Raw genomic sequence first — 15,942 nt, 5'->3', positions numbered from 1 at the left:
ACAAATGTAACCGCGAGCAAACACAAAAGTGCCCTTTGAAGTGTATTATCAAGTATTCCTAAGTGTTATAGTATAAACATTTGAGGTATTTAAAGTGATTCTGGTGTTAATATAATAAATATATACTTTTCATATAATTATAACTGTAAGTGCTTCTTTGCTGTGCCTGTCTAGCTAAGATTCAATGTACTTACCTACAGCTCACATCTTCCTCTTAAGATAAGCCTGACAACTCTGCCACTCTAACAAGGTCCTGTGCTAGTACCAACTGATACTAAGGGCCTCATTACACGGTAGGCGGAGAACCATGGCGCAATTAGCGCCATGGTTCATGCCGGTAAAATACTGGCACCGCTTTGGTGGAAAGGGGAATTACCGCCCCATTCCAAGGTTGGCGGGGCGGTAATTCCCCCTTCCTCCATTGCCCTTCCCCATTCCCATTTTTGCCCCATAGGGCATAATGGGAAAGAGGAAGGTGCTAATTACGGCACCGCAAATTGCGGAACCGTAATTAGCTCCCTGGGTCCCTTTGCGGGTTGGTTTTTAACGCCTGCAAAAAGCAGGCGGGCGTTAAATTACCCAACCCGCAAAGGGACCTCGTAGTAAGGCGGTAAGGATTTACCGGTACCGGTAAAATACCAGTACCGGTAAACCCTTACCGCCTACCGTGTAATGAGGCCCTAAATTGGAGATCTACAAACCATTGGGATAGCTTACCAAAGTCTTTCTGCCAGTAGGACTTTAGGGAAACTCCCCTAACACTACTCCACTCTCATGGACCGATCTTTCTTCTCTCCTCTCACTTGGCATTGCCACCTTACTTTGCGGTCATTTGACCTATGAAGCAAGTGTTGGTGGCTGCTTTTGCCTCTACTTTCTCTCCCTCTCCTAACCCTGTGGCTGATTCCCACTCTGACTAAGCCCTTTCCACTCTCCATCTATCTCCAACACTCTGTATATCCTTGCCCCTGTTATGAGGATCCGTCTGAAACCCGCCTCCAAGTGCTTCTCTTGGTATGACTCTGACCTGGTTGCTCTGAAACCCAAGTGCAAAGTATAGAGCTGAAGTAGAAAGCTTCGGGCACATCCCACCAGCTCCAAAGGCAATACAGACTCATCTTCTTTAAGAAGAGGGTCCATATTCAAGCCTGCGTGTCTGCGGCCTCTAACATCACGGCTGAACTCTTCAAAATCTGCAAGGAGCTAGCCAATCCCACTGCAGTCTCCACCTCCCCTACACCTTCCCAGGCCCTCTGCACGGCACTGGCTTCACATATCTCCACTAAAACACAGGACATCCTGTCCTCACTTTCCTCTTCTCACTCCCTCTCTTAGGCCCCCTTTGGCCTTACTCCTGTAACGCCTGATGTTTCTAGACAAGTCCAATCTATGAAAGTTTCATCCAGACAGGTGCTCCCCTGCTCCTCCAGAACCATTAAGGACAAAATTGTCTCCCTCACGCCAGCCTTGGCCTGATTTCTGCAATCACTCCTTAGCCACTGGATCTTTCCCCTCTCTTCTCAAGCACTCCCTTGTGCACCCTCTCCTTAAAAAGTTGTCTGCGTACCCTATATGCCCGGCTATTTATCACCCGATTTCTATCACTCCCATCCTGGACAAACTGAGGTGCTGGCCATCTCCTAGCCTAGCTAACCCTCCACACTGAATCTGTTGGTTGTCTCCATGACCATCAATCTGGCTTCAGAGCAGCCAGAGACACACAAACTGCCCCCCTGAACACCCGTGAAGACCTGCTCTCTAACCTCGACTCCAGCTCTCCTTCTGTCCTCATCCTCCTGGACCTTTCCTCTGCTTTTGACATGGTCAACCATGCCACCCTGATTAATCGTCTTCGCAAGATCCTTGGCATCACAGATCAGGATCCGGCTTGGCTGACCTCTTTCCTTCTGCACTGACCCTCCCAGGTCCTGCTACGATCCTTTCTCCACCACCTCTCTCTCTCTCTCCACATGTGGTGTCCCTCAGCGCTCTATCCCATCTCCCTGGTTCTTCAACATCTAGCTTGCCTCTTTGGCCCATCTGATCCCCACCTTCTCCTCTAACATTTAGTGTTATGCGAATGACACACAGCTCTCTTTCAAGCTACCCTCGTCCTCCCCTTCCTTGCTCATTCCTAACTGTCTATCCGCTATTCAGGTTTGGTGCGCCTCCAACAATATCTGCCTTAATGCCAGTAAGACAGATTGTTCTCATTGGGACCCCTGCTCCCGCTTTCCCGCTCTCACTCTGGCAGCCCTTCTTGGGCCCACTCACCCTCTTGTGAGGCTAAAAACCTTGGTGTCCTCTTCGACTCCACACTCTCCTTCTCTCCTCACATCACGGACCTTACCAAGAAGTCCCACTTTCAGCTACACCTCCTACGAGGTATTCTCCCTTTCCTCACCTTCCCGCAGAAGCTCACTGTCTCCAGAGTTCTTAATCGCCCAAAATATGCGCTTTGCCCCCTTCAGCTAATCCAGAACAGGGTTGCGAGACATATGCTTGGCCTCAAACCCAGGGACTGCATTTATCCAGCCCAGAAATCCCTCCACTGACTCCTGATGGATGCAAGGATCATGTTCCAGACCCTCTGCATCATCCACAAGGCTTTCTGGGGGCCGCAGGCTTCAGTGCATCCAACTCTCTGCCTAAATACCTTCCTTCTAGAGTCCTGCGCTCGTCTACCTCCAACCCCCCTGTCTTGTTGTGCCTTGAAACGGTTGTGTATAGGTGCATTATATTTATACCAAATCAATACCCATGGCCTGCGATGGTGGTCTAAGTATATAACTATTGCAGGAGTTGCCCCACTTGTGAACTGTCTGGCAAAGGTGCAGCAAAGATCCAGGCTCCATTAGTACCGCTCCCATTATTGGGTATATCATGTGAGAGGGTAGGGATCGACATTGTTAGTCCTCTTTATCCTCCTATATCCTCTGGGAGTATGTCTATCCTGGTGGTGGTTGATAATGCCACCAGATATCCTGACGCTATCCTACTCAAAACAATAACTGTCAAGTCAGTTACAAAAGTATTGTTGGGTGTTTGTTCTAGGGTTGGTTTCAATTTAGAAGTTGTGTTTGACTGAGACATTTACTGTCTAACTGCATGCAGGTCATGTGGAACGAATCCTGTTCATGGACCCTTTCAGGCATTGATCCTTGATGGACAGTTGGTCAGGACCTTTACCGTATTGTTGAACTAAGTGAGGTTAACTATTTTCTGGACCAAAGAGTTGAAATTGGAGCCCTGCACTGGCATAGATGGGGAAGATCTGGTCCAAAGCACCCTTCTGAAGGCTTCATTGAAGGTGTCTATTTTCTCCTGAACTGACTTTGCAACAGCAAGATGAGGTAAAGACTTGGCTGAGGCTGTTTGCCCCCTTGTTTTTACTTGCTCCAAGCCTGACACCTTGGTGTCAGCATGGCGACACTGAAAGCAGTGTACTTGCCAAATGTAGCAGTTACAAAATGTCAAAGTAAGATCACACATCAAGCCTAGGCTCACTAAGATGTCTGATTCTGGTGTGGTATAGCCCTCCCATAGTCCATGGTCCAGTCCTGTGGTTCTGCTACCAAAGCAGATTTGAGGTTCTCTGTGGACTCTAGAGCTCTTAATGCTATCATCATGTCGGATAAAATGGCTGCATGATACCCTCGGTATCTCGGAGTGGGCACTGGACTGGTTGACCTCCTTCCTCACTGACCTTCCTTCCCAGGTTATCCTGGGCTATTTCTCCTCACTGCCCTCTATCTCCCCAGGGCTCTAATCTTTCTCCGTGGCTGTTTAACGTCGATCTCGCCTCTCATGCTCTCCATAATTCCACTTTCTCACCGTATTTCTAATGTTATGCAGATGATGCCCAACTCTTTTTCAGACTACCCTCTGCATCTCTTCTGACTTCCTCTGTCATTCCTGATTGCTTGTCCGCCATCCAGTCTTGGTGTACCAACATTGATCTCTGTTTCATTGCCAGCAAGACTGAGATTCTTCCTGTACCCTCTTTTCCTCCCTTCACTCTGGCCAATATCGATGGGCTCTCCCACTCTTTCCTCTGAAACCATAAACCTGGCAGTTATCTTCGACTCCACTCTTTCATTCCTCACATCTTGGACCTTGCCAAGAAGTCCCATTTCCAACTCTGCCTCCTCAGCGGCGCCTTCTTTCCTCACTTTTTCCCAGAAGTTTAATATCTCCAGAGCTATGTTACTCTCCAGGCTGGACTATTGTAACAGCCTCTTCCTTAATCTACCTTCTACTTCTCTCCACCCCTCCAGCTAATCCAGAATATGGCTGCAAGACTTATCCTTGGCCTTAAACCCAGGGTCCGTATTTCTCCAGCCCGAACATCTCTCCACTGGTTCCAGGTTGCTGCAAGGATGAAATTCAAATCCCTCTGCATCATCCACAATGTTTTTTTGGGGTCGGGGACCATGCTATCTGCAACTCGCTCTCTCAAAATACTCTCCTTCCAGATCCCTCTGATCCTCCAGCTCCAACTCTCTGCTTGTCACGTTCTTCTCTCAGCAGAGGGCGGGTGGCCGTTCCCATTCCTCTGATGGCTCACTCCTCTGGAACAGCCTCCCCCTTTCTCTCCGCCTTGAGCCAGATCTCCTCAAGTTCTGCAAACACCTAAAGACTTTCCTCATCTTCTCCTCCTCCTTCCCTCTCTCGCTCCTGTGCTTAACCCCACAGTCGCAGTGATTGGTTGTCTGGGCTCTTGTGTCCTTCTGTGTCCATGCCTTTGGTCCAATCACCCGCAGGATCCACCCTCCCCCTGCACTTGCCTTCGGGACTACTTGGCCTGTTGTCTCACAGGCCTGCACTTGTTGTATGGGCTGGTGACCCCTCTTCAATCTAGTCACAGCCTGGCATTTACCTGTTGCCTTGCAAATGGCTCTCTGGCACGTCACCTCTCTTTGGAACCTTTAGCACTTACCCCCTTCCCCGCTTCCTTGTCACTGTCTGCACTTGCACGATCCAAATGTTCACAAGGCCTAGTAGGACTGCTTCTATATTTTTCTCATCTCCGTTATCATATTCCGTTGTGTTGCTGTTCCCTTGATGCCTTCCTTTTGCCCTGTGGCCTACAGATGATGATCCTCTTCCACACCAATGAGTTATTGGACAAACCGGGCACTGCCATATATCTTGGTACTTTTGATCTCACTTCAGGGTATTGACAAATATCACAGACAGAAAATGCCAAGGTGAAAAATCTATTTCCCACCCCTCAGGGTCTTTACCAGGTCAGGGGAATGCCCTTTCAGTTAGAAAATACACCTGCTACTTTCCAACAGTTGGCTAATCATTTCCTCAGTGGGTTAGAAAAAAATCTGTATGGCGAACCTTGTTGACATTGCAGTCTTCAGCCCTCCCTGTGAAGAATAACACCTTGGGATAGTAGCACAGGTCCACTTGACCATAAGGACTATGAAATGATTGGTATAGGCTCAGTGACCTTCCTTGGGCATGAGGCTGGTGGGGTAAGATTCAGCTTCTACCCAACAATGTACAAGTTATACAGGACTGGGAGAGAGCCCTTTCACCCAAACACGGGTGAGAGCTTTTCTGGGCCTCACTGGTATTAAAAGAATTTCAGGGAAGACTATGGCCCCATATCTGCCCCTTTGGTTGCACTTGCCACTCCTAAGAAACCTAAAAAGGTTACTTGGACAGCGGAGTGTAAGAAGGATTTTCAAGGTTTAATGTCTTCCCTATGCCAGGCCCCATGTTCTCAGGGCACCTGATTACCAGAGACCTTTTATTGTACAGATTGATGCCTCCGACACTGCAATAGGAACAGTCATTTCTCAGGAAGACGACAAAGGCAGGGAACATCATATCATATCTGTTTTATCAGCCGTTTGCTTAAGGATGGAGAATTAAGGTGTGCCGCAGAGGAAAGGGAGCGTTTTGCCATTGTGTGGGCCTTTGGGAAATCCTGCCTCATTTGGACTCACTTCACCATACACACTGACCTTAAGCCATTAACATGGTTGATGAAGATTAAGGGAGAGAATCCAAAATTGCTGAGGTGGTTCATAAACGTTCAATGCCTTGACTTCACTACTGAGCCCGGACCAGGTCCCCAAAATAGCAATACTGGATGTCTGTCCATGGTGTGTAATAGACTGGAACCGGAAACTCATTCATGGGTGGACTAGATCACTAGTGTGGGGGATGTTTAAGCGGTAGGAAAAATTTGTTTAGTTTTTCTGTTTTCCCCTGATAGACCTCTATAGGACTCTGTATCCTTTTGCTATTGTCTGCGTCAGGACACGACTTATTGGAGGTAGGTAAAGCAATTAGAATTCCTTTCCTTGCTTTCTGCTTACTGTTATGGGGAAACAGTCCCTAACACTATCAGTACTGTGAGACCTTGTGCCCCTTAGTGAAATTCTTGTTACCTTTTAACTGCACATTTCACCTTAAAGTGAAGTGTGGTTTGGATACTTTGTATCCTCCTATTTTTTTCTTTTGTTATGTTTTGTTTACAATCGCAATGTGTCCAGCTTAGGCTGGTGGCAGCCGATATTGTTCTGCTGTGTTTTTTTGCTTTTTACTCATGCACTTTTGCATTTTACCGCATAATGCCATTTAGAGTACCATATACTGTAAAATGGCTGTGTTGGGAGATTATCGCCTGTCATTTGCCATTTTGTGCTTTGGCCATCTTCCGGCCCTAATTCACATATATGGAAGGCCCTTTCCCAGCCAAAACTATCTGCTGCCAACAGTGTTGGCACTGATTTTCTATACTCTGGCCTGGTTGACAGATGTATAGAAGGCCAACCTATATTGTGACAGGGACAACTCTGTGGAGCTGTAGCCAAGCCAGTTCAAGGTAGCAATGACTAGGGTCTAGGCTAAGTCTCAAGAGGCGGTGAGCTTGTAAAGGGGCCACAATGAGTACACACAATGGGAATTACAGATTACACTTTGACAGTATGTATCAAAATAAAGTTATTTATGGCCGAACAATACTATGACAAATGACTAACAGGTGGAACTATCACACAACACTAATGATAGATCACATATATACAGTCACTGGTTGAGGGCATAATACAAATCGAACCCCGGTAAAAGAAAGTACAGATTAGATTATGCACCAATAGTCCACAGAGTTCACCCTAACTTCACTTGTCCTTCCCTAAATTGTCTGGGGCCTTATGCCCCAAAGTTAATGGAATTTTTGACAACGTTTGTGAAGCTGGGAAAAATGAACATAGGATCTCTGGGATCCACTGAACAGTTCCAATGGTTAGAGGGCAATGTGTTATAACTAATAGAAGTGTCCCAACTTTCAGAATGCTTGCACCCACCAGCAAGCTATGGTTAAACCCAAGTATAGGAACAGTTTTGTAAAAGTTAGTAAACTTTTAAAGGGAGTTTAGGGGAAGGCACATAATTTAAATAAATAAACCACTTGCTTTCCTGTGCAGTCTGTGTGTGTGACTAAATGTGTGGGCTGGGTCTATCTGGACCCAGTCCACATCCAAGCCACAGTGTGTCTGTTGCTGTGCAGATTTGTTGGCCAGAGTCTGTCCATGATTGGACAGCTCCTGCCAGTTTATTTGGTGCATATACTTACCATTGGTCGTCTTGGGGCAACTCCAGTCCAAATCTTGCATGAAGGAATGATACCGGCAGACATTTGTGAGATCATCGTTGGAGTCAACTTGGTATTAATTAATATATGCACAGTGAAGAGTATATTCTTTGAATGAATGAGACAAATTCCAACCAGTGACAAACCAGTTGGTAGGTTATGGTATAGAATGATGTCAAATGATATAAATTGAGTAGGAAGCTTTTTATGTAATGATAGCATGTCATAAAGTGCTCGACTGTGTTCTAATATTTGTTTGTTTTCTTGTATAGCTATTTTTTCCATTTTTCCCTTTACCCAATATATCATACCTTGATCCAACCCCTCTAATCTGTCTCTAGTCTGAAAATATACAATGCATATTCAATGGATAATCTATTTTTTCATTGTGATGTACGTGCTATATGTATGGCTGGTGTATCAACGACTAACATTGATTTATTCAATTGGACTACATGTCTTTACTTAATCATTTTGATGTGGTTCTTATGTTTATCAACATTTGTCTAGTTCTGAAGAAGGCCAAAGGCCGAAACACGTGTCGTGTACTGGACACCTTTAATGATCTAACTCTTTTGAATTTGAAATTATGACCAGTGAATAAAAGTGCATTCTTAAACTGGCGCACACACTGTGGTGGCATTCTATCTTACTGCCTATCAATATAATTATAAAATGTTTTAACCATGTAATAAAATCATTTACTCTGGAATGGCAGGCGCTCAGATAATCTCCCTTTCGTCACAAGATCTCTTTTTAAATGACTAGGCCTTCACAGGTCTTGATTTATAAATACTCTTTTCGGCTATGGTGCGTTGGCCACAGGTTCACAGCCCCAGTTATTGAGTATACACCCAAGCACCCTATGACACCCTACTCTCTCGACTGACCTGGACTACAGTCCCTGAGGACGTTCAACCTACCAGCGCTTTGAGGTCATACCAATGATATATAGAGCACTATATAAATGCCAAATAACATATCTGTGAAAACCCATGTGGGTTAATTTATTTGGCTTTGATTGCAAGGGACTGTGCACCCTGAGCAGAAATGCTGTTGGCTAGTCTTTACTTTGTATTTGCTCACAAAACTGTATACATTTCACACTGAATTGCTACCACATTGTTCTTGCATTCAATTTGTTCTGGTTTAACAGGCACTGCAAAGGAAAATGCTATTTGTTCTACACTAAATTGTATCTCATTTGTTTTTTTTATATAGTGAGAAAGCAACGTGCATTTCACACTGTAATGCCAAGGCATTCGATTTGAAACCAGTTCCCTCATAAATGACTCTAAGTTCCACCCATTCCAATGGCAGAGAAATATCCCAAATCTGTTAGGCCCGTCCATTGTCTGCTTTATTTGCCTCAGGGTAATTAGGACTGCCTTATGTAAAAATTATTTCAGGCTTCTCCTTAGACAAATCTCATGTCTCTCTTCTCCAGATGCTATCGCAGCTCAGCACTCATCCAGTTAGACAGATGTTCCTCTTTTTGCAGACTTCAGAATCCCAGAGCACTGCCACTTCTTGTGGGATTGAATTTAAATAGGCTCTCATATTCTCACACGGTTATATTCACATAACAATTTCTTATTTGTGAAATCTTCCTGTTGGCTGGCTCAATATGTTGACAGAGAAAACACCTCTCAATTTCATAATTTGATCATATTTTTGCACAAGTGACAGGGGTGGGGGGGCTGGACAATTCGGATTCATAATCATATCTTCTAGTAGTTATGTTTCCAATCCATGAAATATGGATGTTAGGATCCCATGATTGAGCCGAATTAATACATAACATAGGTGGCATTCATTTGTGCAATGAAAAAGGAAGTCTGATATCATTTAGCACTTATTCATAATAAATATAGGTATACAGTGTTTGGTCTCACTTTGTAGCGGAGACTACCACAATGTCTGAACTATTGGTCCTTTAAAAAAAAAGTATGTATTGTAAAGTTATCGTCATAATCATTTTAATGCACCAAAAATGCCCTTTTAAATAGTCCATTTTATTTCTGTTGCACTGTGCATGTGTAACCCTCATTGTGATGTTTGCATTCAGTTCAAGATTAATAGGAGTAGCTGACTCGTCCCTTCATTTGACTTTCATTAGCTCACATGGGGTGAATGTATGGCCAGCAGAATTCAGAGTTGAACATGTTTAAATACATTGGTTACCTTGAAGCTGTGATTCCAAAACCCGGACCTGCCCACCATGTTAATAACTCAGTTTGAGATCAGATGACCAGGTTTTGAGCTCTAATGGACTCCATTTGTTGGAGTATTTCTCTTAAAATGAGCCCATGTGGGTGCAGCCCCTTAGTGGGATGCCGTTAGCATGAAATTCTTTTATATTGCTTGACCCACTATATTTCTTTGAAAGATAGAGAGGTTGGTTCTTCTGATAAGAGTAAAACTGAAGTTTAGCTTGTGTTCAACAAGAAGAACCAGGAAAAACAAATTCTGACAAAGCAAAATTGGAACACTGTTATTTACCATCTAATACTTCAATATGCCTAAATCCCAATATGTTAAATACCCCCATTAAATCGGGTTCCCCAATTCCGAATATGTTAAAGTACACCATTTATATCTGATCTGATTTCACATGTAGGTCTTTAAAGTGATTTCTCTACTTTTTGTACAGAGCATCAGAGTGCACTGGGCCATCGTATTGCTGTCGGGGAAAGAAACGCCTATTACCTTAAACATTATTTCACATAGTTTGAAAGAAATACATTACAGAACTAAAAACAGGTACTATCGATTATATTATTTATTTATTGGGTGTTTCTACATTTGAAACACGTAACATGTAGGCTTATGAAAGGGCAAATAAGCTTATTGAGCTACATTTAAAATGCATTTATTCTGATAGTGCGAACCAGGTTTTCTGCTGTACCTGTTAATATTTCTCACATAACATGTAGAAACAGGCTCCAGTTTAGTTGAATTTTTCCTCTTGTTTCACAAGTGCGAATTCCATAATAGGTCTTTGATAGCAGGATGTGTTGAAAAGCCACTTTTCTATTATTTGAAAGTTTAATAGAACCCAGGTGCTTTCTGCAGCCTCGTTCTTCCTGTACCTTTCCCCTACAATAGGGTGTAATGTCCTCCTTAGCAGTCCTGTTTGCTTTAGATTTGGTGGTCGAACATGATAAAGGAATCTCGCCTGTGCTCCCCCATGACCCCTTAGATATGTAGCTGCACTTTTCCTACAAAAGAAACCTGTAATCTCCATCATGCAAACATTATCGCCATCTCACAGACCTGACTACCAAATTGTTTCTATGGGCAAACTTTGACTAGCTTAAGTACACACTTATTTGAAACTTTTTTTGTTTTGAACATGTGTGTCTAGTGCAGGGAAAAACTCAGTTTAGTTACTATTTGCCATATAACTTTAAGTCTTGTGATAACTAGCCTAACATCCCCCCATTTAGCTCTTGTAACAGTGATGCCTTGAACTTTATAGATTTTAAAGTGTGGAGGGTTTCCCAATCAGTACCATAACTGTGATTGTAAATGCAAAGTATTTGGCTTACCTCATAGTAGTGTGAAACCTAGTTCAACTGCCCTATTAATAAGACAGTATGTTTTATACTTGACTCTGAGGGAAATCTATTGCTTTGACAACCATTCTTTTTGCTAACTGTACCTTATACCAAACTTTCTGACCTTCTTAGTCTAAGCTTTGCTTCTCAGTCACCTACCAGTGAGAGTTTGATTAGTCTTTGTGTTGTGCCCTTCAGGTCCACTAAGGTTTGCTTCCCAGAACCCTATACCAGTATTGCTTCTGAAAAACTCTTGTAACTTAAGGAATAATTCCACGGGTTTCTAAAAGTGTTCCATTGCATATTTGTAAATTTGTTCATTGCGTTTGTCTTTTTTTCAGGTGTAGTTCAGGTGCAGCAGAAGGTATTGGGAATAATTCCATCCTGTTCAGCAAATCAGCAAACCTTCACCACATTCCAGCCAAGGACCACAAATGTACACATTAGGCCGAATACCACAGGGACAGCAGGCACGACAACTACAACACAGCAGGTAATAATTTTGTACTGTCAGTCATATTTGTTTTTATTGTTTAAGTAAATTGTGAACCTTATCCAAAAAGAAATTGTGTAGAACACTGTGTGTATATAGAAGTCGCCTTCAATCAAGCATAAAACAAAACTTTTGATAGTAATACTGAAGAAAAAAGCCAAAGACCAAGTCTAATTATGATCACGAACGTGTCTTTAGATTGAGAGTTGCGGTCCGTTTTTTTTTTTTTTTTTTTTAATCCATGTTGCATGGAAGGAGGAGGGATTTCCTGAGGCTTGTGTTCAAGCCCCAAAACCCCCACTGTGATTTTACTAATCTGTGAATTCCCACAGATGCCTTGCAAATCACTGATGTTTGTGTTCTAGCAGCCATGGCACACCTCTCAGGAGTGTAGTGGGGCAACACCAATTCATTGGGTGTTTAGTCAAAATTCTATTTTCGTAGATTCTGCCATCTCATTGTATGGGATCCCTAACCATTTTGATTTTTCCCCTCTATTTGTTGTGGTTTTGAATTTGTTTTGGTGGTCAGAAGGACTTATGCTGAAGTCCCTATGCCACTTCATCCCTTTTTACCTTAATTAAGGTAATGGGTCACCCGTAAGGTAACCAGTCTTTTTCCCTAGTGTGTTTATATCATCCTACATTGGTGTTCGGGGATAAGCTAATGGCAGCCAATATTTAGTGTTGGCTTCACCTGGGGTGCATGCCAATTTTAGTGCATTTGTAGCCCAATGTACCTTTATGGTAGCCATTGGGATACTAATGAGCTCATTAAAGACCTACTCTCAGCCACTCTGTTTTAGGGGCTTCCTTTGTTCAGGCAAACCATGATACAGCCCTTAAAATGGCTGTTCTGCCCACGTGGGTTGTGTGCCCACAATGGAAGACTCCATAAGGGGTTGGGCTGGTTTAGACAATTTCCTGGCTTAGGGCAGGCATCTACAATTCTGGTGGGTGTGGACCTGGGTGGTGTTGGTTACTGGGTTCATCCTGATTGTCTGGCCTCTAAAATCTTTGTTTTAAATCCACTAATGGGATAGGTGGAGTGGTAGAAGCCAGCACTTGTGTGTGAAGGGACATATAGTGGGAAACCCCATTCCTGAGCTCAACAACTGCTGGATTTTTAGAAAGTGAGCAGGTTTGCTTAACTGTTTGAGAATGTCCCGCCGTGGCTTCATTTTTAGACCCCCCTTCTGACCATGACAGCTGCATGGAGTAGTCTGTGCATTGCTTTGATTTGCGTTTTTGGCTGCTGGGTATCCGTCGTTAATCCTGCTACTGGTCCTCCTCATCTGCTGGGGCTTGGCTTTCCATTCCCATGCTGATTTTTTTCCAGGCCTTTTACCCTATTTTATCACCATTTCCTAACAGGATGGGCCTCCTTGGGTTTGTAAGCTGATGCCACCTGGATGGTTATTGGGACCTCAACCCTCCCAATCTGCTTATCTGGACCGCCTCTGGTTACCACACTGTTGTGCTGAAGCATGTGCCGTTTTTTCTGGTATAACATGTTTGCCTGCTGGGTCGTCTGTGTGCAGGTTTCTCTGTCCTCCTGGAGCCATCTCCATCATAGATTCCACATCTGGATGGAGGGTGCCACTCCATTACAAGACAATTGTTCTTCTTTTAGGCCGTCGGGGGTCTTCATTGGCTCAGGGTGCAACACCCTGGCTTACCGAATCCTTCATTTTGCCCTTCAAAAAGAAGCCATGGAAGTAAACACTGCAAGTTCTCGCCTCCCGGCCCTGGGTTGGTGGGTTATGAAAGATACTTGTGCTTGGGTGTCACCTTGTTCCATGATTGTTGGGTTCTGCAGGTCCCCTTCTGCTGCATGTTTCCATTGGTTAACATTAAGGGCTGAATTCTGCTCTGCCTTTCTGCTCCTGAAGCTGTTGGGTCTCGAACCCTCCTCTTGATCGCCTCTTCTGAGGTTTTTACTGGTGTCCAGTGGGGTTGACTGCATTCTTCTGGGTACTGTGGTAGGTCAGAAGACTGAGGCAGACAAAGAGGTGGCATTTCTACCTGTGATTATATTAAAATAATAATCAAAAGGCCTATCTATCCCTGCCAAAAGTGAGGTAACCCAAATCCAAACAGTCTGTCCTCCGTCCAAAAAAAAAACAACCCTAGACGGACCCTACCACTAAAGGCTGTATCGTATCAACCAACAAAAACAAGCAAAAGGGGTTCCAAGAGAATGGCTCCCTTCTCCTGGGAAGGCCTTCTCAGCCTTAGTAGTCGATCTTAAGATAGTTCCTTGTGATGTAGTTAATCAGTTCCTTTAATTCCTCAAAGGGACTCTTCCACCTTCTCTCAGGTATCCCCTGTCTTGACTTATTTACAGTTCCTTGTTTCCCTACTCGAGGGTCTTGGCTCTATGCCTCTGAAATTCTTTTGCCTCAGTATCTTTCTCACTTGTACTTTTTTCAGCATATCTCATTCCACGGAGACCAGTGTCCTTGATCCGTTGTACCACTTTATCTTCCAAACACTTCCACTTATGGGTACCACCATGTAGGTTCTTCTGTTCTTCTTTGCTATTGTCATAGACTCCCCAACCACTGAGACAAGTATTAGACGTCTTTTGACTTTCTTCCGTATCGTTACTGCTTTTGTAATCACTGGGGTGAGGGTGAGGAGTCCCTCTGTCTTTGTTATATACTCTTTCACACAGATTGGGACCAATAGGACAAGTCCCTTGGTATTTGTTATATGTTCTGTGGCTTGCCCAGTTACTGGGACGAGTATGACGAGTCCCTTGGTATTCATTATATGTACCGCAGGTTTCACGGTTACTGAGACGTGCATGATGGGTCTCTCAGTTTTCATGATACTCTGTTGTTTAGTGCCTGCCCGTGGCCCCCTCCGGACTCTCCTGCCGTTCCTGTTATTTCTAGCTTTTCAGGTTGACGTCACCGTTCTTCCCGATAAGTTGGGATCATGCTGTCTCGATAAAGGATTCCAGCGCTTTGCTTTCCTTCACTGCTTCGGTCCCAGTCTGCTGTATGTTCTCGGTGTTGTTAGACCACACAGTCCTCCACCTTGCTGTCACACCACCACCTGCACTGCCTGCCACACACGAGTTAGCTCCCTGCCGGCCTTTGCACAGCTGGATACCACCCTCACTCTCCACGTCTGCCTAACCGAGGACCTCCTGGAATGCCCTGGCTTCTCTCTCCCAGTTTTGAACTTCCAGCCTTCACCTGCTCGGGGAATGTTAGGGAGAATTCTCATAAATTGCTAATTTCCCTTACCTACTGAGTCCCTCAGCAGCTTTGCTGGATTTCTAGGATTTATTTTTTTCACCTGGTAAGAGTGTGAGCCTTTTTTCCACTCTTACATGCATTTTGTTGTGTGTTTTCACTTTTTGTGTTCTTGGGCTCTGGAGCCTCACCTACTCCATGAGCACCACTTGTTTTTGTGTTACACAGCACCTTCAGTGCAGTGACACAGGGTTGTCTTTTAGGCTTCCCACTGACTCAATTTTTCTGGGGCTTACTACTGTCCCCCAGAAAAGGGTAAAGTTCCCATTAACTTTACTTTAGTCACTTTAAACCACAGACACAGTACACCCCATCTTACATGGAACTTCCAATCGACAACCACAACTCCCGGAAGACGAACCCGATGAGGAAAAAAACCCAAGACAGAACCTAGAGGAACTCTTCGAAAACGCTGACACCCTGAAACCCATAGCACAACAAGAGATCGACCAGGAAGGAAACCTCAACACTGATCAGAAGACGACCTCAACAAGAAAGTCCAAACCAAACAACACCCCCAAACTCCACTACAATCTAATAAACGCAAGATCCATGTCAAAACACTCAACAGAGATCTTCGATCTACTCGATGACAACGGCATCGACATCCTGTTCGTCACAGAAACATGGCTGGACGACAACTACAAAATCACACTCGAAGGCTGCCTTCCAACTGACTTTAAATGCCTTCAAATAAACAGAAAAAACAAAAAAGGAGGCGGCATCGCAATAGCATTCAAAGAACACCTGAAAATAAAAACGGATGAACCACTCAACATCCTCAACAGCGAAACCATGGTAGTACACCTAACGAGCCCAAAAACCAACATCACATTCATCATAGTGTACAGACCACTGACATATGATGAAACCTTTGTCGACAACTTCATAGAAGCCATCACCTACTTAGCCATCAACCACAAACACCTAAGCATCCTGGGGGACTTCAACATCTGGTTTGAAGACAATCATGCCAACTCCCATAACTCACTGACTGAACAGCTCGCTA

The 15,942-nt window shown here is 44.2% G+C and overlaps 1 protein-coding gene across 6 annotated transcripts in view; it reads left to right on the top strand.

Moving 5' to 3' along the window:
- The window catches only part of BPTF (bromodomain PHD finger transcription factor), a 2,119,711-nt gene that overhangs the window by 1,307,574 nt on the left and 796,195 nt on the right, over positions 1-15,942 (top strand). For all 6 annotated transcript variants that reach the window (XM_069655028.1, XM_069655026.1, XM_069655024.1 and 3 more), the window contains one exon: positions 11,517-11,668. In XM_069655028.1, coding sequence (XP_069511129.1) covers positions 11,517-11,668 — 152 coding nt within the window. The remainder of the gene's footprint in view (positions 1-11,516; positions 11,669-15,942) is intronic.

This window comes from Ambystoma mexicanum, chromosome 3q (assembly GCF_040938575.1).
Source record: "Ambystoma mexicanum isolate Mex_15411 chromosome 3q, UKY_AmexF1_1, whole genome shotgun sequence".
Lineage (NCBI taxonomy): Eukaryota > Metazoa > Chordata > Amphibia > Caudata > Ambystomatidae > Ambystoma > Ambystoma mexicanum.
Note: the sequence above shows the minus strand (reverse complement) of the source record. Positions and strands in the feature narration are given on the sequence as shown.